The 22,588-nt window shown below is 29.8% G+C and overlaps 3 protein-coding genes across 5 annotated transcripts; 1 reads left to right on the plus strand and 2 right to left on the minus strand.

Annotated features, from left to right (window-relative positions):
- Positions 1-6,011: 6,011 nt before the first annotated feature.
- On the plus strand, positions 6,012-11,481 carry LOC124823563 (U-box domain-containing protein 34-like). 2 transcript variants are annotated; one of them, XM_088105343.1, is made up of 9 exons: positions 6,012-6,244; positions 6,343-6,464; positions 7,118-7,233; positions 7,687-7,829; positions 7,998-8,287; positions 8,421-8,522; positions 9,061-9,489; positions 9,987-10,736; positions 10,850-11,481. In XM_088105343.1, the coding sequence occupies exons 1-9, from the start codon at positions 6,079-6,081 to the stop codon at positions 11,033-11,035; spliced, it is 2,304 nt and encodes a 767-aa protein (XP_087961469.1). In that variant the 5' UTR covers positions 6,012-6,078; the 3' UTR covers positions 11,036-11,481. The 2 variants fall into 2 exon arrangements, with proteins under 2 accessions (XP_087961469.1, XP_047151743.1); XM_047295787.2 differs by having other exon boundaries at positions 7,702-7,829.
- Positions 11,482-11,987: 506 nt separating this feature from the next.
- Positions 11,988-14,287, minus strand: LOC124823562 (uncharacterized). Its single transcript, XM_047295786.2, has 5 exons — positions 14,128-14,287; positions 12,873-13,041; positions 12,706-12,789; positions 12,413-12,616; positions 11,988-12,338 (listed from the first exon to the last, which is right to left on the minus strand). Exons 1-5 carry the CDS (start codon positions 14,197-14,199, stop codon positions 12,244-12,246), a joined length of 624 nt encoding a protein of 207 aa, XP_047151742.1. The 5' UTR covers positions 14,200-14,287; the 3' UTR covers positions 11,988-12,243.
- Positions 14,288-17,858: 3,571 nt separating this feature from the next.
- On the minus strand, positions 17,859-19,970 carry LOC124823530 (glyoxylase I 4-like). 2 transcript variants are annotated; one of them, XM_088105344.1, is made up of 6 exons: positions 19,811-19,942; positions 19,588-19,620; positions 18,614-18,680; positions 18,444-18,527; positions 18,151-18,354; positions 17,859-18,069 (listed from the first exon to the last, which is right to left on the minus strand). In XM_088105344.1, exons 1-6 carry the CDS (start codon positions 19,880-19,882, stop codon positions 17,975-17,977), a joined length of 555 nt encoding a protein of 184 aa, XP_087961470.1. In that variant the 5' UTR covers positions 19,883-19,942; the 3' UTR covers positions 17,859-17,974. The 2 variants fall into 2 exon arrangements, with proteins under 2 accessions (XP_087961470.1, XP_047151696.1); XM_047295740.2 differs by lacking the exon at positions 19,588-19,620 and having other exon boundaries at positions 19,811-19,970.
- Positions 19,971-22,588: the final 2,618 nt, after the last annotated feature.

The following is a 22,588-nucleotide window of genomic DNA, read 5'->3' on the forward strand; positions in this document are numbered from 1 at the left end:
TAATTAATTGACAACTTTAAGAGATGTACGTAGGAAATCCATTAAGCCAGGTATTTGTTATATATAATAATGAATCCTACATTTGTTAATACTGTAATGTATGTATTCATTTCTCATAAAATGAAATAATTTATTAATATGATAGATTCTCATCACAATAAGTACACGATTTCTATTTTTTAACTATGTTTTCATTGGGCAAAAACCATATCAACGCTGCTTCCTAATTATCAATATTTTCTTGTTAGTTGTTTACTCTCGTACTCGTGCTTCCAAGAAGTTATCTAGCTGTGAGATAATATTATAGAAATTATATTAGAATATAATGTTGATATGATGAATAAAGCTGCATTCATTTAAAATTATACCCTTTCCCTTTTTGGTGGAAGATTATGCAGATAGTACTGTGCTAACAAATAGAGCACCTTACGTTTTTTAAAGTTCCTGATCCGACTCCATGTCCACCACTTGTTACTGCTCCCAAATAATCGCCAATTTTTTAATTTATAGCCGACCTTGTCACCACTAACTCTGACTTACATAAAATTCATACCATGAAACCTGCAAGTGGAAATACAGGTCAGAGTTTATATATAACGGGGCAGATATGGTTTACACATTTGATGAGTTATATAAGAGAAATAATATATCATATATTTTTAAATTTTAAGATAATAGGAAGTAGAAAAATACATAATAAAATTATGAGCTTGACTTCATTGGTGAGTCTGATCATTTATTAAGGAAGTTACCAATCGGTCAATGATTCTCCTGTGAAAGTTGTCTGGTTTCTGGAATTACCTCGGAGTACGAGGTTAACAGTCCAGACAACTGCTACCCTGGATGATCATACGGTACAAAATTATGCTGGTGGTGGTTTGAAATTCTCATGAAGCTCAAAAGGTGAACTTGGAAATTAGAATCTTCCACGGCGTGTTTGGAATTGAGTGACAGTTTTCGTTCATCATCTGTGGCTACACACACAAGACAAATGCATTCCTTTGGCTCATTGGGACAACTTCCACATATTCTAAGGAGTAGCAGACAATAATTCAAATATATATATATATATATATATATATACGGGGTTTGCTAAGGCGCTTATGCCTGTTTTTCAGTTGGTACATTTTAGCAATGTGTACCGGATTTTAGTAGACAAAAATACTTTTATATATCATGGATTCTAAGTTTTAAGGTTAAGGGTATTTTAATAATTTTCATTCTCAAAACTTAAAAAAAAAAAAGAAATCCCAAAACCCTTACTCACCTCTCTCATTCCTCTCAATCATTTCTCTTTCATCTCTCTCACTCCAACATTTTCTCTGTCATTCCTACTCTAGCCCCAATTGAAAAAATCAGAAACACTTGCCTTTAAACAATTTGCCTTTGTAAATAGTTGAATTATTGACATATTCACCATCTTCACTAATCTCTCTAATTTCATCATCTGCATATGTTGAATCATCATTTCTAAAAAAACCCTAGAGGCCAATTACAATTATAAAATGAAAACTCATTTTTTTTAAGAAATTGTTAAGATAAAATTAGATAAGACAAAAATTATAAAATAAAAACTCATTATAAAATCATTTTTTGTAAGAAATTGTTTAACAACAAGTATTTCTGATTTTTTCCAAGTCAATTACCAATTCCTTTATGCTTGTGAAAATTGGATAAAATTAGATAAGACAAAAATTATAAGATCAAAACTCATTATAAAATCATTTTTTTGTAAGATTGTTTAACGACAAGTGTTTCTGATTTTTTCAATTGGGGCTACATTAGGATGATAGATAAAATATTGGAGTGAGAAAGATGAAAGAGAAATGGTTAAGAGGAATGAGAGAGGTGAGTAAGGGTTTGGGGGTTTCTTTTTTATTTTAAGTTTTGAGAATGAAAATTATTAAAATATCCTTAACCTTAAAACTTAGAATCCATGGTATATAAGGATATTTTTATCTACTAAGTATATATATATATATATATATATATATATATATATATATATATATATATATATTTAATTACTGCTAAGTATTGATTTGAGGAATAAACAACTGTTGATAAACTTAAATCGTTGCTTTGAAACCTTTTGCTTAGCAAATAGAATGGTTTTCCTTGAGCATGACTTTCAATATAAATTATTGGTTAGTTGACACTCAAATGGGAACGGGTCATACACTGATCGACACGTCTAAAATCTATGAATATTTGCTAATTATTTTTGTGTAAAATTCCTCAAGAACGATTCTTTTGCTTCGGTTGTTTTTGTTTAATTCATGAACAAATATACAAACTTTATGCGAATATAGATTTTTTGTATCTGCAAAACAAAACATCCCTTTCTTACAATGATAAATATTTATGTTTTCACTGTACATTTGATCCCTTGTCTTTATTCCTTCATTAAAAATTAACTGATAAAGGATATCCACGTAAAAACCTTTAATATTTATCAGTGAGCTTCCACCATGCAAAAGCATGTAACGTTAACCACATGTCATAAATAATGCAGATGGTCAACTTAACCCACCATTCACCAGACTCCACAATTCTCCAATGGTGAAATAACTTGATAAATTTCACTTACATAGAATGGACACTTTGCAGCTAAATGCCAAAAGCATAAGCTTCGATTCCATGATGCAGAGCCACAGAATGAAATATGCAAATCATGTGTCAAATTTCATATGACAAACCACCACCCATATACAATTTTCACAAACAAAATTTTGATCAACTGATTTTTTTATGACACATACCTAATTTTAAAGGTATATACAAATATTTAAAGTTGTCAGACTTGACCAGATTATCTATCACCTGAATCACCAATTACCAAACAAGGTTTTAAGAAAATATATACAAAAATAAACATTTTAATTAATAAATCACAATATTTTACTTGCATTTCAAAATTTAACATATACCAATCATATATATCACACACGTGAGTCTATTCAATAATCATAAACAAACAAAATTTCAATTGACGTCTTCCTTTCTGAGGTATATATTAAGTAAGTTTTATTAGAAATTAATATTTGATAATTTAAGTCGTAAATTTAAAACAAACTCATGAATTCAAAGTAAATTTATTACAATTTACATCGTACATCTATTATTATTATTATTATTGGATTTAAGTCTCACCACCTCATATATATATTAGTCTATGTGATTTAAACAAAGAGATTTTTTTTACAACATATATAGATAACAATACTTAATATGCAACTTAAATAACAATTCACATATTATCTCATACGTATTATCACAAATTCATATAATTCTAATTAATTACGATAATAATTTTCATACAATAAATTTCATCAATTACAATAACATAACTCATTTTAACTAACACTATAAATCAATTGAGATCATATATATTTTTTAAAATATATTATAATATGAATTATTTGATTAGTTGGTTCTTGAGAAAATTTAACATGGTGAAATAGGAATTTAAAGAATAGAATAATAAAACCGTTTGTATAAAATTATTCATGTAAGGAATTATACCATTGTCCTTTACCTTTATTTTGATTGTGTAGAGTTATTAGATTCGCAGAAAAAGAAGCAATTAGAATTGAATCATTGGGTGAGCTGAGGTACATAGATACTTCTTCCTTCTATATATAGATTCATCCTTTAGGAGAGGCAAAGCACCCAATGAAGTTGCAGAAACACAGAAGGTCCATCAATGGTTGAGGTTTGTTCATGGAGGCGACAGAAGAGAGTGAGCACATGGCTCTTTCCTAGCATGCACCTTAGTTTCGTGCTAAAATCTCTGTGCTTACTCTCTATCTGTCACCACTTTCTTTAACCTCTTATTTCCACTTACTTTGCCTTTATATCACTATCTTCAATTATAAGAAACTTGCTTTCATTCTTTCATTGTCTTTAGCGACTGTTTGCTAAGAGAGAAACCTTGATGAGTTGTCTGTTATAATGAATTCTTTTGTGGACGATTTTCTTAACACTTAAATCAAACCACATTAAACTTTTGTGTGGTTGTACTTTGTTTTCGCTGTTGTTTAGTGGTGGACATTTCTGACTGAATTTGTGAGCTATTACACAACAACATTGAAATTTTAATTAAAATAAATATTTCACTGTGGATGTTAAGGCAAGTGAATCTAGTTTATTTAAACTGAAGTAAAGATAAGTTTAAGTCAAATTAATTTTACTATTTTTTGGTAAGCCAAAAAGTTTATAATTGGTTTCACCCATCAAATTATATCGTTTGTTTTATTTAAACAATTCTTCTCCTAATTTATTTCATACATTTATTTATGAAAAAATTATAAAAGACTGTTCTTCAATCAGACTTAAACTCCTTTAATTTGTGATTTAAATGATTTGACATGTGTTTTAAAAAGTTATAACTTTAGTTTAATTCTCTTTAAACATATATATAATGAATTAGATTAACTTATAAGTTTCAATACATTTTAACACCTCTAATCTTAAAAAAGATATAATTTTCTTAAGTATGTTTTTTTTTAATTTTTAATTTTTAATTATTTAAGCATTTATTTGTTATTATTTCCAATCTCTTATAAATTAACATTGGAGATCTATGTCTTAGTTTTCATGTTTATGGGTTAATGATAAATCTTAAATACGTTAATTTCTTGTATAATTAGGTTTTTCTGAAAACAAATTTTGGATGATAAATCTAATCCATTTGATTTTATTTTAATTGTATATAAATGAAATAATTTTAAAAATTTTAAAAATTCAAAATCAAGATGAATATATGAGTTATTTTAAGTTATGAGATGTTAAGTCTGATAAATATAGAAAAAGGTAAGACATGGTTTAGATAGCATTACTCACATAAAATTAAGTTGAGTTGACTTAACGTCATATAATATCATATTAAATCTCACTAAAAATAAGTTGAATCTAAATTTAGGTGAAATTTAACCGAGTTAAGTCAAAATCCTATTGAAATTGAACGGATTACACTCTAATTAAATTTTACAAGATCAAATTTATTTTAAATTAAGTTTCACCATAACAAATTCAAATTGGGCTAATAAATGTCTAAATTTAAATCTAATTTGAAAACATTATGAAAATAAATTTAATCCAATTTAAATTAAATTAAAAAATCAATTCAAATTTGAGTTAGTTAAATTCATTTTATATTTTATATTTTATTTATTAAATTTGAATTGGATCTTGGATTTGAAAATGTCACTAAACCTTGGATTTTGGACACAATTTTTTTAAAATAAAAGAATTTAATTAACATATATTTAGACTATTAATATTTTATTTATTTTTTTATACATATTATTTTATTTTAAAAAATTATTATCCAAAAGAATGTGCTATTATTTTCCTATCAAACCTTTTTATTTTCAATTGTTTAAATACTGACACAAGCAATATATAAAGAAATACTGAATGTATTAACGATTAAAAATAAATTTTGAAGAATTGAGGAATACAAAGTGAAGAATGAAGCTAACATATCAATTGATTAGATTTTTACATGGTTGGATAAAATAATGTAAAACATTAACTATATTTTTATCAAATAAACAGCTTTATTATATATATTTATATCCTAAATATATCTTTTAATAATTTTACTTTTTCATTATCATAAACTTATCAAAACGGACAAATGTTACATGAATAGAATTATACTGTATTAATAAACAATAACTTTCAAAATTTTAAAAAATCTATCATTTATCATTTAGACTATGTTACATCTGACGATAATAATTGAACAAATCTATAAAATTATAAATACATTAACTAAAACTGTTTATATTACAATAAATAAACTGATTTAAAAAAAATAACTTTTGAAAAAATTCTCAATCTATATCTTCAATAACTAATGGTGTCTTCACCATTATAAATATAATCAAATAAATTATTTATTTAAAACAACCCATAAATTAGAAAGACGAATTTTATATTTTTTTAGCACAAGAAATGCTAATAGTCAAAGGAATGAGCTTAAACAGAGAAGAGAACTATAAATTCAACTGTTGTTGGGATGGTTGAAGGAGCAATTAAAAATCTCGTTGACCATTGACCAACGGAATAATGTCCACACCACCGTTGCTGAGATCGGTTGCCGTCGCTGTGAGCGGCGGCTCCAGCAAGGGTAGCCGGCGAGCCGTGCAGTGGGCGGTGGATAATCTGGTCCCTCAAGCCGACAGGTTCATCTTAGTTCACGTTATCCCTCCAATCACCTCAATTGTCACACCAAGTACGTTCCTCGCACCCCCTCATTTTATGACATACCATTGGAAACTCGCTTTGGTAACTAAAATGCGTCGTTGTTGTTTTCGAATTCCTAATTCGCAGCTGAAGAGTATATTCCTGTTTCGGAAGCAGACGCCGATGTTTTTGCAGCTTATGTAGATGATGTGAAGCAAAAATCTGAACAAATCTTCGTCCCGTTCAAGAAACTCTGCGGCTCAAACACTGTGAGTGCTTTATATCATATGCAAAAGCACAATTTCTTAAGAAGTGGATGGCATAAACAAATTTTCCAATATGTTAAAGTGTATCAGATGATTTTATCTAATCTCAAACTTATTTTATTTATTTGTGTTTAAAATTGTTATTTAAGTATTTATTACAAAATTGTCGAAGATCTTATTGAATAAATAATTATGTTCAAGAATATCTACAATGTATAGATAGTTAGATGAGTTGTTTCTTATAATTGGAGAGATGGTATACACTTTTACATTCATTTCACAAAGGATATAAGGATAAAATAAAAGTGAAAAATTTTGTATTTTTCCAAGAAAGAAGAGATGAGAAAGTAAGAAGAGATGAGAAAGTAAGTAAAGGTAATTTCAAATGAATATAAAAAATGTAGGTGTGTCAAAAGAACATTTTTCTTGTAATTTATAGGTTTACTACTTGTTGTTTACACTGTCACAGAAATGTTAAGGTCACAAAAATAAATGAATTTTGTAAATGTTAGCATTGATCACGTATCAATATTTAAACCCTGTACATTAATTTCTCTCGGAGTATCTGTGCATCATAACTTGGTTTTCTGGACTGCGCTAGTTTCAACTTGACATTCAAAAGGTGTTAAGCGAAGGTTAATGTGGAAATTTTGTAGATGGAAACAGTACTGCTAGAAGATGACAATGTGGCAGAAGCACTTCTTAGCTTTATTTCGGAGTCCGGGGTCCAAACATTAGTGCTGGGTTCTGACTCCTCAAATTTTATAACAAGGTATTCGTTTCTAAATATGAAAAATATAACATACACTTTTTGACACACTCTTTACAATTAGCTAAAATTTATTAGAAAAAACTCATAACGAAGAAGTGAGTTTAACCAATTTTTAGTTAATAGTAGAGACTGCTCTTAGAAGAGTATCTCGTTAGACTTTATCTTCTAAATATTCAAAGCGCTAAACCAAAATTTGTGATTTTTCTGTTTTGCCGACATTAGTCGATGTAAACTAATCTTACAATAACGTGGTGGAAACTATAAATATTTTTGAGTTTCTTTTGTTGTTTTTATAACAGATGAACTTGATTATAACACCCCGAATGCACCTATTATCTTTTTGCAATTTAAAGTTTGGCATTTGCATGCTAAATCTGTCACGTCAGCCTCAAACAGTTAATCAAAGACAGGATGGATCATAAAGTAATTCTGAATAATGTCGTTAAATTTCAGTTTTTCTTCTTCCAGGAAGCTAAAAGGACCTGGAATACCAACTACCAGCCTAAGATGTGCTCCAGACAGTTGTGATGTGTATGTTGTAGCTAGAGACAGAATTGTTTCGAAGTTGGCCGATCTGTCATATTCACATGCTCGTGGTATGATTGAAGTTCTTGCATTTTGAGATTTTTGTTGTCTGCACCTGTGCTCTAATTGCGTGGCCTTCTTATATTGGTTTCTGATAAGGATTTCACAGTAGGGTCCTGCATAAAAATCTTAATGAAAGAAGTTGTCTAGTTTCTGATTTTTATTTTTCCCTCCAACAGAGGCTAGCCCAAGTTACTTCATGTCTACTAAAGTGAATAAAGTAGACAATGACGCTGGCATTGACAGAGAAATGTCGGGAATCAGTTCATCCACAACAGAGTCTAAATTCCTAAAGAATTTCAGATTTTTATCAATATCCGACCATGGCTACATTGGTCTGCAAACAATTAGTCGCAGGGATTCTTTTGAAAATTCTTCCAAAAGTGATAATCCAGAAAACTGTGGAAATGATATTGAAATGATTAGCCTCCACTCTTTTGATTCCATTGCTTCTGCACAACGTAAACAGGTAATTTTCTTCTTTTTATTCAACAGAATCCTCTGGAGGGTGTCACCCATAAATAACTTATTTCGTTAAAATGCTATATATATTTTTATCTTCCAACATGCCTGTGGTGTTCATATGTTGTGTACTTATGTAGTTAGCCATGCAAGAAGAAGTAGAACGGCTGCAACTGGAGTTGCAAAATACTATCGCCATGTACAAACAGGTTTGTGAAGAGCTGGTTCAAGCTCAAAACCAGGTGAGAGTTTGAAAATATTTTATTTCTCTTGTTTGTAGAAGGGAATGCATATCCGGGTTCAGCTAAGCTGTTTTCTTTTATCCAGTCCCCCACGTTCTCAATACCTATGCCAATGCCTACAAAAAAATCAACTTGAATAATCTGTTAAAAGAAAACGTAAATTATGTTCCCTAAGAGGATATAGTGCTGCTTATCAATTATTTTTAAACATGAATTTTGGATGACTAAAGCCTGATCAAGAGCCTTTAAGTCATCCAAATTCAAATTCAAAAATGAACAAAAACCAAAAGAAAAGTTATTGGTTTCAATTGTATTCAAACACAAAGCTTATGCCCTCTTTAATTTCAATAAACTTTTTATTCAAAACTTTTTTTTTAAAGCCACGGCTACGACTGTTTCCTTGTGGCACAGTTACAAAAATTGGACTTAAATTGAATCAGTGGTTTGGAGCTTGGCATTCCATGGTACTTATTCTCCAATCAGAGAAATTTATGCCTTAACGACTTAACCCTTTTTACTTGCATGCCTTCACTTGCAGGCCCTCATACTTTCTTCTGAATCTCTTGAAGAAACTAAAAGAGTGAATGCTTCCCTAAAAAGAGAGGAGGTTTTGAGAAAGATTGCTTCTGAAGAGAAAACTAAGTATTTAAAAGTCATGAAGGAACTTGAGGAGGCAAAAAATAAGTTTTCCAAAGAGTCATATGAAAGACAGATGGCTGAACTTGATGTCCTTAAAGAATCAATAGAGAAACAGAGAATTGTTGATACATTACTCTCAAATGACAGGAGATACAGAAAGTACACCATGGATGACATCAAGATAGCCACAAAATTCTTTTCTGAGGACTTGATGATTGGTGAAGGAGGATATGGCAAAGTTTACAAGTGTGATCTTGATCACACACCAGTAGCTGTAAAGGTTCTGCATCAGGATGCAATCAACAAGAAAGAGGAGTTTCTAAAAGAGGTCTTCCTTGTGCTTGGTTTTTTCTTCCCTTTGAAAGCGTTTATATTAGAGTGAAATTCTGATACTTAATGAATTCTTTGGTGTCTCCTTCTGGTGAACTTCTTCTTACATATTTTAAATGCCAATGAATCTAGAGCAGGATTTGGTTTATAAAACTTACAAGTGCATGCTCAAGTATCCAAGTCCATTGTAAATATTTAAAATTGCCTATCCCACTCCCTATACTACAGGAAAAGTTGACTGTCAACAGTTACTAATCCTTGATAGATCAAGCTTCCTAAGGATTTACATTTTGTTCTTTGTGTTTTGCAATTGAACTCGTGAAATTTTCTGATCTGAATGTAGATTGAATTTCCAAAGTACACTCCATCTCTTTTTTCAATGCTTCCTCATTATAGGTGCCTTTTAAATATCTTAAAAGAATTCGATATTACTATGCTGCAATAACAAGAGAAAGCATTCATTTCTGAGTATCCGTAGTCTCCCATTTGTTTCAGGTTGAGATTCTTAGTCAACTGCATCATCCTAATATGGTTTTGTTACTTGGAGCCTGTCCTGAGAATGGTTGCCTAGTTTATGAATACCTGGAAAATGGAAGTCTAGAAGACTATCTTCTCAACAAAAATAGAAAACCATCAATTCCATGGTTTTTTCGATTTCGCATAGTTTTTGAGATGGCCTGTGGGCTTTCATTCTTGCATAATTCGAAGCCAGAACCGATTGTACACCGAGATATAAAACCTGCCAACATTTTGTTAGACAGAAATTATGTGAGCAAAATTTCTGATGTTGGGCTGGCTAAACTCATTGCAGAAGTTGCTCCTGACAATATTACAGAGTATCGAGAATCAGTCCTTGCCGGTACTCTGCATTACATGGACCCAGAATATCAGAGAACTGGCACTGTCCGACCAAAATCAGATATATATGCATTTGGAGTTATAACTCTCCAATTAATAACTGGTCGCCATGCACGTGGACTCATTATGATTGTTGAAGATGCAATTAGAAATGGCTCCTTCCGTGACTTTTTAGATACATCAGCTGGAGATTGGCCATTGGATGAGACAATGGAATTGGCTCAAGTTGCCCTTAAATGCACAGCACTTAGATGCAGAGATAGACCAGAACTTGATACTGAAATTCTTCCACTACTCGAAAGATTTTCTAATGCGGCAAATGCCAGTGCAAGGATAGGAAGAAATAGTGTAAGTGCACCAAGCCAGTATTATTGTCCAATCCTTCAGGTATAAATCTGCACTTATCTGATGAAAATTTGGTTGTTCTGTTTTTCATCTCTATGTGATACACATCTTTTTCGGATATCATTATACACTTGGCTGACTTTTGAGAACTGTAGGAAATCATGGATGATCCATATATTGCTGCGGATGGGTTCACTTATGAGTACAGAGCAATCAAGGCATGGCTCAGCAGACACAATGTGTCACCGATGACAAAGCTTAAACTTCAGCATTCTGTGTTGACTCCGAACCATACTCTACGTTCTGCCATTCAGGAGTGGAAGTCAGGAGTCACCTTTTGATTAGTAATCACCAAGCAATGAAGATCCTACAGGTTACTTTGATCTCAATCCAACCCACTTTTACTTGCAGCTTAAAACCGTCAGAATTTGAATTTTCCAGAAGTTTGTAAGATGGGATCAGATAGAGAGAAAAATATTGTAAAAGGTACATATGAAAAGTATATACTCTTGGAGAATTTAGCTGCACGTGCTGCTAAAGGGCTAATTGTTTTTAATTTTTCATTTAACCCTGTATATGAACTTTCTATAGCCATTGTGTTTAGCCCAAACAGAAAATGTTAGCTGCTCGTGCAGACTTCTTTCTTATACGGGCATGTTGGACGAGAGTGAAAATTTGTTGCTCACGAAATATGTAAATATTCATTGACACGTTGTTTCGTTATGAAAGCATTGAAGCTTGTTATAAATCTAATGATCACAATATAATGGAATTGCTATTTACTTTATGCTAAAGATGTTAATTATGTCATTGGAAATATTTTGTATTTGCAATTACATTTTAGGCTTTACGATGTGATGATATTATTCTTGTGATGGTCTAAATATTTTGTATTTGCGCAATTGAAATGTGTTGCAATCTTTTAAAGAAAATGTTCGGTGAAGATCAAAGTAGAATGACATTTTAATTTAAAGTGTTTAATTAAGAAGCATAATAAAAAACAAAAAATTTTCTGGTTGGTGACAAGACACAGTCAGAGATAAAAACAAGATGTGATATTCATAAAGACCTAATTACCACACACTTCATTTAACACCCATAATTTCTCTCTCTCCCGTAAATTCATTCGACAGTGGTGGTACATACAATTTGACGGGCGTTGTAATTTTTTTTTTTAATTTTCAAATAATAAAACTCTTGCCTTCGAATGTCTCCAAATTAAATATATAATTCTATTTTTTTAATTTTCAAATAAAAAAACTCTAGTGCTCTGAGTGAAAATTCACTTGCCAGTATCCACAATCTTATCTCGTATAATTTCAACTTTAATTCTCAGCAGTCACGTTCCATTTATCCTTACAGGTGTGCAATATATATTATGACCAGTACTGTATTGCTGCTATAAAGCCACTGCATAGCAGACAACTTTACCATGGCCTATTAGTCCCTTCAGCCTTTACATACGTGTAATCATTTCTACATTTATTTCTACCTTCTGGGGACTTGTGGCGCCAAAGAGGTATGATTTGGCATGTAATATCCATAAGCATCAAACATCAACTTGTGTAAATTCTAGAGCATTTGCATCAGGATCACGTGTAAAGATTGCTGGTCTTCCAGAACGACTAAGCGTGTAGGGAATACCTACAAAGTAGAAAATAACACAAAGCATAAATAAAATGTTGAAAAACAAGTTATGTTATTCAAAGAAGTTGTACCAGCTTTATCAAGGATTGCCTTCAGCTTGTAAACATCCCTTATTGCAATACATGCGTGACGATCTCGACCACCATGTTCCGGTCGTCCAGTTAAAGGGTCAGGATTTGGAAGCTCCATCAAATGAATCATCTCAGAGCCTACCCACAACCAAGCACCCCTGTATGGAAGCTTATCATTTGGCCTTGCTTCATTTATCTTGAGGCCTAAATTTCATTCATTTTAGTTATTCATTTACTTGCTTCTAGGCAAACACAATGTACACAGCAGATTTAAGTTTGTGAAGCTGCCATACCAAGAACGTTTTGATAAAAGTCAAGGGATCTTTCAAGACTTTCACATAAAATTCCAACATGGTGCATACCAACGACCCCATAATCTAAAAAAATAGCAGCAACGTCAAAATAAAAGCAACTCTCAAACACAACAAATTAGAAAAATGAACAATAACCAACTTATTACCACTTTCTTCATTGATAGAGACTGATTCTTTGTCAAGTACATCCCCTTCAACAGCGGCCTGAGCTTTTATAGCAACGCTAGGAACATGCCATCTCCCATTTCTGACACTACCATGACAAAATTTGGACTGCATGTTCGTAGTTGTGGGAGAAAGGCTAACATAATTCAACTGCAGCAAAAATGGGTTACCAAGCTAGAGGATTAAAATTGGGTGCGTAGAATGACAACAGTACATAATAACATTCAACTGAAGTGTAAATTAACAAAGTTCCCTGATGAGATATCTGAAATTCATTTGGAACTAAGTGAATCTTTCTTTTCCCTGATCTGATGGAGAATTACCAACAAAAATATTATTCTTGTTTTTCATAACAGACAATTTGATTGTGTTTACCGCCAAGATTATGGAACGGCAATTCTAATCATGAATCCTCGTGCTAATTTTTGAACCACAAATATATTGTATAAAGTATGTATAATTCTCAGCCGAATGATTTTAGACAAGAAAGTGATCGTAAATATCATGAAATAAAACATAATAAATAACTAAGTGGATGATGAAAGCTCTATTTCAGAAAAGAACCTGCAAACAAATGCAACAACAGAATGTAGTGCATAGAAGGAGTGGATGATGATGCGAAACCTTGTTTCCAAAGAACAAAGGCATATGATATGAATAATCAAGGTTTGTCAGTAATGATCCAGTACTTCCTTTTTATTTAATAATTTACGCTCATCAGACTTGTCAGTTTTCTTGATAAGAAATGGTGAAATAAAACATAAAAAACCAGCAAATTGCTAAATCTTGTGATATTGAATCACGGTAAATTACCCAAGTATCATTAGATTCAAAGTCTATCTGACTTTCACATGATATGAATCATTGGCAAGCTAAATTGTATCAGATTATGTGATTCAAATTGGGAAATGAGAATCACAAGATTCTAATAACTGGGTTACCTCCAATAACGGAAAAGCACTAAGAAACTGAAACGTGTCAAAAAATTAGGAGTAATGGGAAGTCAGATGTTACCGATATTCTAATCAGATTCCCAATCTGAAAAGGTGTCAGCTTGTAAATATTTTGCAACCAAAGAATTTAAAGACAATCTCACCAACTTCCCAATTTGGAAAAAGTTTAAATTAAAACCCCTTGTGATGATTAATGGACACCAAACTTGACATCTTGTAAGCAAAACAAAAAATCCCAATATAAAGGAGACAGATTCCTGAACATCGTGAATTCCAAAATCACCTTTTGGTTGAGAGGGGAGAGAAAGGAAGGTGTGTTGAGAATGGTCGCCATTGCAGAGCAAGAATTCATCATCTGGGCTGTCTTCTAATTTCACGTATCATTTGGAACCTCATATGAGTATACTGAGTAATGAGTGGACTTCCAAGCTTCAGTTGCTCCACAAATTTCAGGGTAAATATTGAACCACTAATTTGGGAATGGAACACTATTGCAAAATCCAACATAGTATGGACACTTCTGCAAATAAGCTAGAATAGGGAGTATATTCACAATTTGCAAAATTACTGATTTTAAGCTTTCTTTTTCTTCTTCTTACCAAAGTATGTACATATACTAGTACAAATTTATTTGGTTAATAAAATGTGAGGGTTTCATTATTGAAAAAAGAACATAATTATCAGTAATAATGAAGCATTGTTTTATAAATAAACTTATTATTTTATTGTTATTATTTTATAGAAGTTCAGTTTTATGTTCTTTCTGTTTATATATTTTTAAAAATTATTTTATTCAAATATTATTTTTAAGTTTAGGATAATATTAATGACCTTTTTATCATTTTCTTTACAACATGGGGTTAAATCTTTTTAGAAGTATAACATATTTAAATAAGATCAAATTTGAATTTACTTATAAAGACTTTATAAATGACATTTTACTTATTGAACGAGTATTTTATTTATTAAGCAACAACATGATTAATAAAGCTAGAGAGACAAAGAACAATAGAGGATCTAAATTAATTATCAAAATTATTATTATTACAAAAATTAGTATTTAAATTAGTCACCATTATAGTTTACTAACCAATTCAAACATTAATTTTTTATAATCAAAATATTTATAACAAATGTTAAAGACTAATTTAGAATCTAATTTACAAACGAATTATAATATTTTATTTATAATAAAAACTATTTTACATATTAATAATTTTTAATTTATGAATTGATATTTAAATTAATCACTATAATAACTAATTATTCTTAATTTCTCAAATTGTTTACTATTTAGTTGTTTTATTATAATGAATCCCAATAATGATCTAATTCTAGAATATTTGTATTATATAACATTCCTTCATGCTTAATTATTATGATGAGAACTATGTTAGGTTCATTTTCTTTTTCAAACAAATCATATCTCTCTAAAATTATCATGACTTCTAAAAGCACAATCTTGAAGTAAAAAACAAATTGTGTCAATTGAAGTCTTGAGACGAACCAATTATTCATAATTTGATAAGAGCTTTATATTTTCAAAACATTCCTAATATGGCAATTTTAATTTAACAAATTTTATTGACCTTATTATTTATTAAAAAAGAAATAATATTATTTATTAAAAAATAAATGTTAAATCAAATTTATTACTATAATTTAATATGTAATTTTACATCACAAAAAAACTCGGAAAATAAATTTTAGAAAAATTTAGGATACATTTTAACAAATTATTTTATTAATAAAAAATATCACATTTTTAAGTTTGTTTTAGATTTTTCAAAACTCTCCACTCATACCTAATTTAAAAAATCGCATATTACTCATATTTATAACTAGACATTCCCATCAAAACGAAAATAAATTCAAATAATAACCACTACAACCACTAAAATGGATTTATTTGTCATTCTATACATGTTATAGTTTAAGACTAAAACTATAATTAACTTTATATTTATTAATTATTCTCTCGTGTGAAGCAGTATAATTGAGTGCAACTCACTAGCTTCCTAGTTTATGTTCTCTTTTGAAATAATTCAAGTAATTTTTTATTTTTTCTAATTCAAAAATGATGTATTACATATTTTTTATATTAAAAAATAATTTAATTACTTAGCTTAAACAAATATTCAGCTTTTCTTCTAAAGAAAAATACATCTGTTCTTTCCATCAAAATATGAAATCATACGAAACAAAGGCTTAATTACTTATTTCATTTTAATTTTAGTTGAAAAGTTATAATAATTAGCCTCTATTTTTGTTTATGTTTCAAACAAGTTTCAATTTTTAAAAAATGATTAATTAGATCATCCTAACAACGTTAAAAATATTGTCGCCGCATAGCAGACAACTTTAGCATGGCCTATTAATCCCTTCAGCCTTTACATGCATGTAGTAGTCATTTCTAAATTTATTTCTTCCTCCTGGAGACACTTTGTAAGAACATAAAAAATATTTATAATAGTAAATTTTAGTATTTTATTAGTAATAATAATTTTAATAGATAGAAAAATGTAAATTTTGGATATAAAATTATAGTAATTCTAGAAGGAGAGGTTCAAATTTTTGATAACTTATTTAGGATTTTTTTTAAGAAAATTGAATAGTAAAAAGTGAATAGTGGATACTGAACAGTAAAAAGTGAAAAAAAAAATTAATTAAAAAAAATGAATAGTGCCAAAGTGATAAGTAAGCCACGTTGGTGCAAAGAGGATCAAATAGAATTTGAATTAAAATAATATTTTTAATAAAATAAGGAATAGTAAAAAAAAATAGTACCAAAATTTTGGCCTATAAATAAAAATCAGAGGAATGAAGTTTTTGCACCAAGAAGTAGAGAGAATTATGAGAAAAGAAGAAATTAAGAAGTTTTTGGAGTAGGAAGAAATTCTAGAGTAGAGGTTCTGAAGAGTTTTCGGGGAAACAAATTCGGAGTAAGAGAAGTCTGGAATAGAGGTAAGGGGAGCTAACCTTTCTATGCTTTTATATTATGATTTAGTATTATTTTATTTCTATTCATATCTTGAAATTTTGTGTGAATATTGTTAATGCTTACTGTATATCTATCTATGTTGAAATTCGGTGTAAATATTATATGTTGTTGTTTTGAATCTGTAAATAAGAAATTTGTTAAAAACTAGTTGAGGAACACTTTGGCTAAGGAAAGACTTGGTACTTAAGTTGTCCATTGTGACGCACCTCTCTTTCGTGGAAGTCTACTCGACAAGTTTTTAACTTAAATCCTATTGAACAGATTATGTATTGTTAATTTATTTTGTGATATATTCATATTGTACGATTTATGTGAGGATTGTATTTTATTATATTGGATTTGAATTTATGCGTCTGAACATGATGTGATTTATGTGGGAAGTATGTGAATGTATAAGGTATGTGATGGTATCTGGTTATTCATGTCTTGGGTTAAGTTTCAAAGTGACAGTATGGTTCATGGACGTAATTTCATGATCCTCAAGGAGAGGATACATGGTAGTGCCCTAGTAGTGTTTAGAATGAAAGTAGGAGCTCAGTCTTGGGGGTCATCCTGAAACTCCAATGGTCTTTCTTCTCATGTAGAGAGGATTGAACCATGTGGTGAGGAGTAGCTGAAGGTCCTAGTCTTGAGTGCTTCCAGTATGACTCAAGGTGAGTGATAACGGACTAACCTCGTGAGTGTGGTAGGGTGGGGGAGCCCAAGTTTCATAAGCCACCACGAGTGCAAGACCCGCCATAGCTCGACTATCATTCTAGTTCGGACGAGTCAATTTATAAAGTAACAAGTCCTGTGATGTCATTTTACCATGTTTGAGTGATTTTTGCATGTCATGTGAGGTTGAACAACATGTTTTTTATGTTTAGCTCACCCTACTTGTTTGTGTTTGTGTTTGGGTATGCGCGATGATCGTATAATTCCTTATACGGGAGCAGATGAAGGAATGTCGTCTCATTCAGTGCCAAGGAAGGGAGGGATAGAAGAACTCAAGTTATAGTTTTATAGTTTAAATCTGAGCCCAAAACATGTAATGTTTATATATATAAATTATGAATCTTCTAGTGTGAGAATTTGGAATGTTACATTAATGTGAAAATTTGGGATGTTACACACTTAATATCCATAAGCATCAAACATCTACTTGTGTAAATTCTAGAGCATTTGCATCAGGATCACGTGTAAAGATTCTTGGCCTTCCAGAAGGACAAAGCGTGTAGGGGATACCTAGAAAGCAGAAAATAATTAACATAAGGCATAGTGTAAATAATGTTGAACCACAAGTTATGTTATTCAAAGAAGTTGTACCAGCTTTATCAAGGATTGCCTTCAGCTTGGAAACATCCCTTATTGCAATACATGTGTGACGATCTCGACCACCATGTTCCGGTCGTCCAGTTAAAGGGTCAGGATTTGGAAGCTCGATCAAATGAATCATCTCAGACCCTACCCACAACCAAGCACCCCTGAATGGAACCTCATCGTTTGGTCTTGCTTCATTTATCTTCAGCCCTAAATTTCACTCATTTTAGTTATTCATTTACTTGCTTCTAGGTAAACACAATGTACACAGCACATTTAAGTTTGTGAAGCTCGCATACCAAGAACCTTTTGATAAAAGTCAAGGGATCTTTCAAGATTTTCACATAAAATTCCAACATGGTGCATACCAACGACCCCATAATCTGCAAAATTAACAGCAATGTCAAAATAAAAGCAACTCCGAAACACGTGAACAAAGCATAAAAATGAACAATAACCAACTATATACCATTTTCTTCATTGATAGAGACTGATTCTTTGTCAAGTACATTCCCTTCAATAGCTGGCTGGGCTTTCTGATCCAGAATTACCAACAAAAATATTATGCTTGTTTTTTCTTAACAGACAATTGATTGTGTTTACCACAAAGATTATAGAATGGCAATTCAAATCATGAATCCTCATGCTAATTTTTTAACCACAAATATCATGAAGGGACTTACTTGAGGGATAGATTATTGAAAATCTAAGTATAAATTTAAGTTTAACATTGAATAAAAATAAGAAAGTTAAACATCATGTAAAGATAAAAACTTATATTGTCTTTTTGGATGAAGGTGGTGTCATGTAGGTTGGATTTGTGTATTGGTGTTTTACCAACAAAATGGCAATTCAAATCATGAATCCTCTCTCGAAATCTCGAGTGATCTCTCTCCATATAATATATAACTAATATTATATAAATTATGTATATTTCTTGGCGGAATAATTTTAGACAAGAAAACGAACATAAATAAAACATAATGAATAACTAAGTGGATGATGAGGCCTCTGTTTCGGAGGAGAACCTATAAACCTATGCAACAATAGAATACTGTGCCTAGAAGGAGTGGATGATGATGCGAAACCTTGTTTCAGAAGAACAAAAGCATATGAATAATCAAGGTTTGTCAGTAACGTTTTTATTTGATAATTTACGGTCATCAGACTTGTCAGTTTTCTTGATAAGAAATGGTGAAAGAAAACATAGAAAACCAGCATATTGTTGAATCTTGTGATATTGCATCACAGTAAATTACCCAAGTATCATAAGATTCAAAGTGTATGGGACTTTGACATGATAAATTGTATCATATTGTGTGATTCATATTGGGAAATGAGAACCACAAGATTCTAATAACTAAGTTACCTCCAATAACGGAAAAGCACCTAAGAAACTGAAACGTGTCAAACAATTAGGAGTAAGGGGGAGTCAGATGCTACCGATATCCGAATCAGTGATGATTTATTCCCAATCTGAAAAGGTGTCAGCTTGTAAATATTTTGCAACCAAAGAATCTAAAGACAACCTCACTAACTTCTCAATTTGGAACAGCAAACTAAAACCCCTTTCGACGATTACTGGACAGACATCTTGCAAAAAAAAACAGAAAATCCCAATATAAAGGAGACAGAGATTTCTGAACATCATGAATTCCAAAATCACCTTTTGGTTGAGAGGGGAGAGAGAGGAAGGTGCTTGGAGAAGGGTCGCCATTGCAGAGCAAGAATTCATCATCTGGGCTGTCTCCTAATTTCACATATCCAAAACGAGTGGACTTCCAAGCTTCAGTTGCTCCACAAATTTCAGGGTAAACACTGAACCACTAATTTGGGAAGGATCACTGTTGCAAAATCCAACACTGTGTAGACCCTTCTGTAAATAAGATAGAATAGGGAGAATATTCACAATTTGCAAAAGTACTGATTTTAAGTTTTTTGTTTCTTCTTCTTACTATATACTAGTACAATTTTATTTGGTGAAAAAAAAGTTAGGGGTTCATTATTAAAAAAAAAAAACATAATTATCAGTAATAATGAGGCTTTGTTTTATAAATAAATTTATTATTTTATAGGCCTTAATTTTAATTATATATTCTTTCTGTTTATATATTTTTTAAAATTTATATTCAAATTTTATTTTTGAAGTTTATATAATGTCAATAATTTTTTTATCATCTTTTTTGTAAAGATGGAGTTAAATGTTTTTTAGAAGTATAAAATATTTAAATAAGACGAGACTTTAATATCTTATAAATTAAACTAAAGAGCTTGCTAATAAAAAAAATTATTAAAACTTTATATTATGAGTATTAAGTAAGATTAATAGGTTAATTATTAATTTATATTGTTAGTTTTAAGTTAATTTCGCGAACACAAAATTATTTGGTTGGTAAATTAGAACAATTTATTCTAAGAGTTTTTAATTTATAATTAGTTATAAGCTACCTATTTACTTTAGTTTGCAGTTTATTTAACTTTTTTGTAAGATTATTCATTGTATATTAATTAATTAATTTATTATTATTAATTTTGTATTACATGAAATTCCTTATTTCAATTTCATATAAAATACTCACACTCAATGATAAAAAAAGAAAAACGATTTGAAAATATTAAAAGTGGTGAACTAAAATACACACTTCTACATATATAAACATAAAATAATGAATAAAAACATAAGAAAAAACCAAAAGTTAACATTTTTTTTCAAAGAAAAAAAACACATGAATATAAGTAACAAAAAGTTAGCTTTGGTGATAGATATACGTGGTCAACCACCCCAATGATAAGCACACCAAAAGTATGCATGTGACTTAACAACGTCCTTACAAAATGAAATTAATTTGAATAATGGTTTGACTTATCTTTAATATTTTATTACTGAGGAAGAACAATACATTATTTTGTGTACGGTTTTTGTAGTATAATCATATTATCACGTGTTACGCGTCATGTTCAATTCTTGACCAAATATTTTATTTTTTTCGTAAGTAATTTGATTTGCTTATTATAAGCTTAAAGAAAATAGTTTTTGAAGGTTGAACATGATTTGTGAATACCTCAACGGACATGTTTTATTTTTGTCAAAGTCAAATGTTTTCACAACTATGTAGTGGGAAAGGGGTTATTCATATAATACAGAGTATTTGAAACAATTCAAAGTTCAAACTATTTTTTGGAATGACATTCAAACTTTAACTACCCTTCGATTCACCTCTCTACACGCAACTAACAAGTGGGTGAAACTAAATTAAACTAAATATCTCACATTTATAAAAGAAGTTTTCAATTTTTTATAAAGTCCATTTAGATAAAAAAATCATATTCTAATTTCAATATACTTTCTAATTTTAAAAGAATTTATATACTTTCAAAATATATAAAATATGTTTCATTCGATTGTCTTTTATCATTGTAATTTTTTCACAACACTTTAATGAATAACCAATGTAATGCATGCTTTATAATTCAATATATATGCTTGTAAGAAATATATTTTGTATATATAAATATGTTTCAAAATATACTACGAACATTGTTGATATGATTCAACATTAAATTATATGTCATTTGAAGACAATATATTATCTAATATTTTAATAATGTATTATATATAATCTATAATCATTGACAAAGATGATTATTTTAAATATATGCTTAGTCTGTGCTTTTGGTTTATACGTCTTATTATCAATTTTACTCTTATCAATATTAATTATTTTATATTTTTAAATTTATAATTGCTTTAATCTTTAATAATATTTTTATTTTAATAATTAAAATAATTCATTTTTATTTATTTTTAAAATAAAGGTGGACATGTATTTCCAACTGGTTTAATATTAAATGAAGTACCATTTACAACTTAAAGATAAGTTTGATTATATAAAATAATGTGTTCATAAAGTTTTATTATTCAGTCTAAAATTCTGAAATGAATGTTTCAATTAAGAAAATTAAGTATGTACCCACCTTACACCTTTAAATACATTTTACCATTTAATTATATTTTTATTTCTTTAATCTGAAATCATGTTTTCTATCACTCGTATATTATTTAAAAAAATTATTCATTCTAACATAATTTATAAGTTTATGTATATATAACTGTCATTTCTTCTAACAATCAAATATATACATGTGTCTTTATCATACTCGACATAACTCCCAAAAAAATATACATTCAAGTTTCTCCGTTTTTTCCTAATTATTTTATTGAAAAAATAAAGTAAAAAATACTTCATTGTTGTATCTTTTTAAGTGGACAATAGTATAAAATTTTTACATACATACATATATATATATATATATATATATATATATATATATATATATATATATATATATATATATATATATATGTGTGTGTGTGTGTGTGTATTCCTATACCACTGGTAGTTTCGATAATGAGTGCTTTTAAAGGTTTTTTTTTTAACGTTTA

Source organism: Vigna umbellata, chromosome 1, assembly GCF_029865625.1.
Source record: "Vigna umbellata cultivar VRB3 chromosome 1, Vumbellata_1.0, whole genome shotgun sequence".
Lineage (NCBI taxonomy): Eukaryota > Viridiplantae > Streptophyta > Magnoliopsida > Fabales > Fabaceae > Vigna > Vigna umbellata.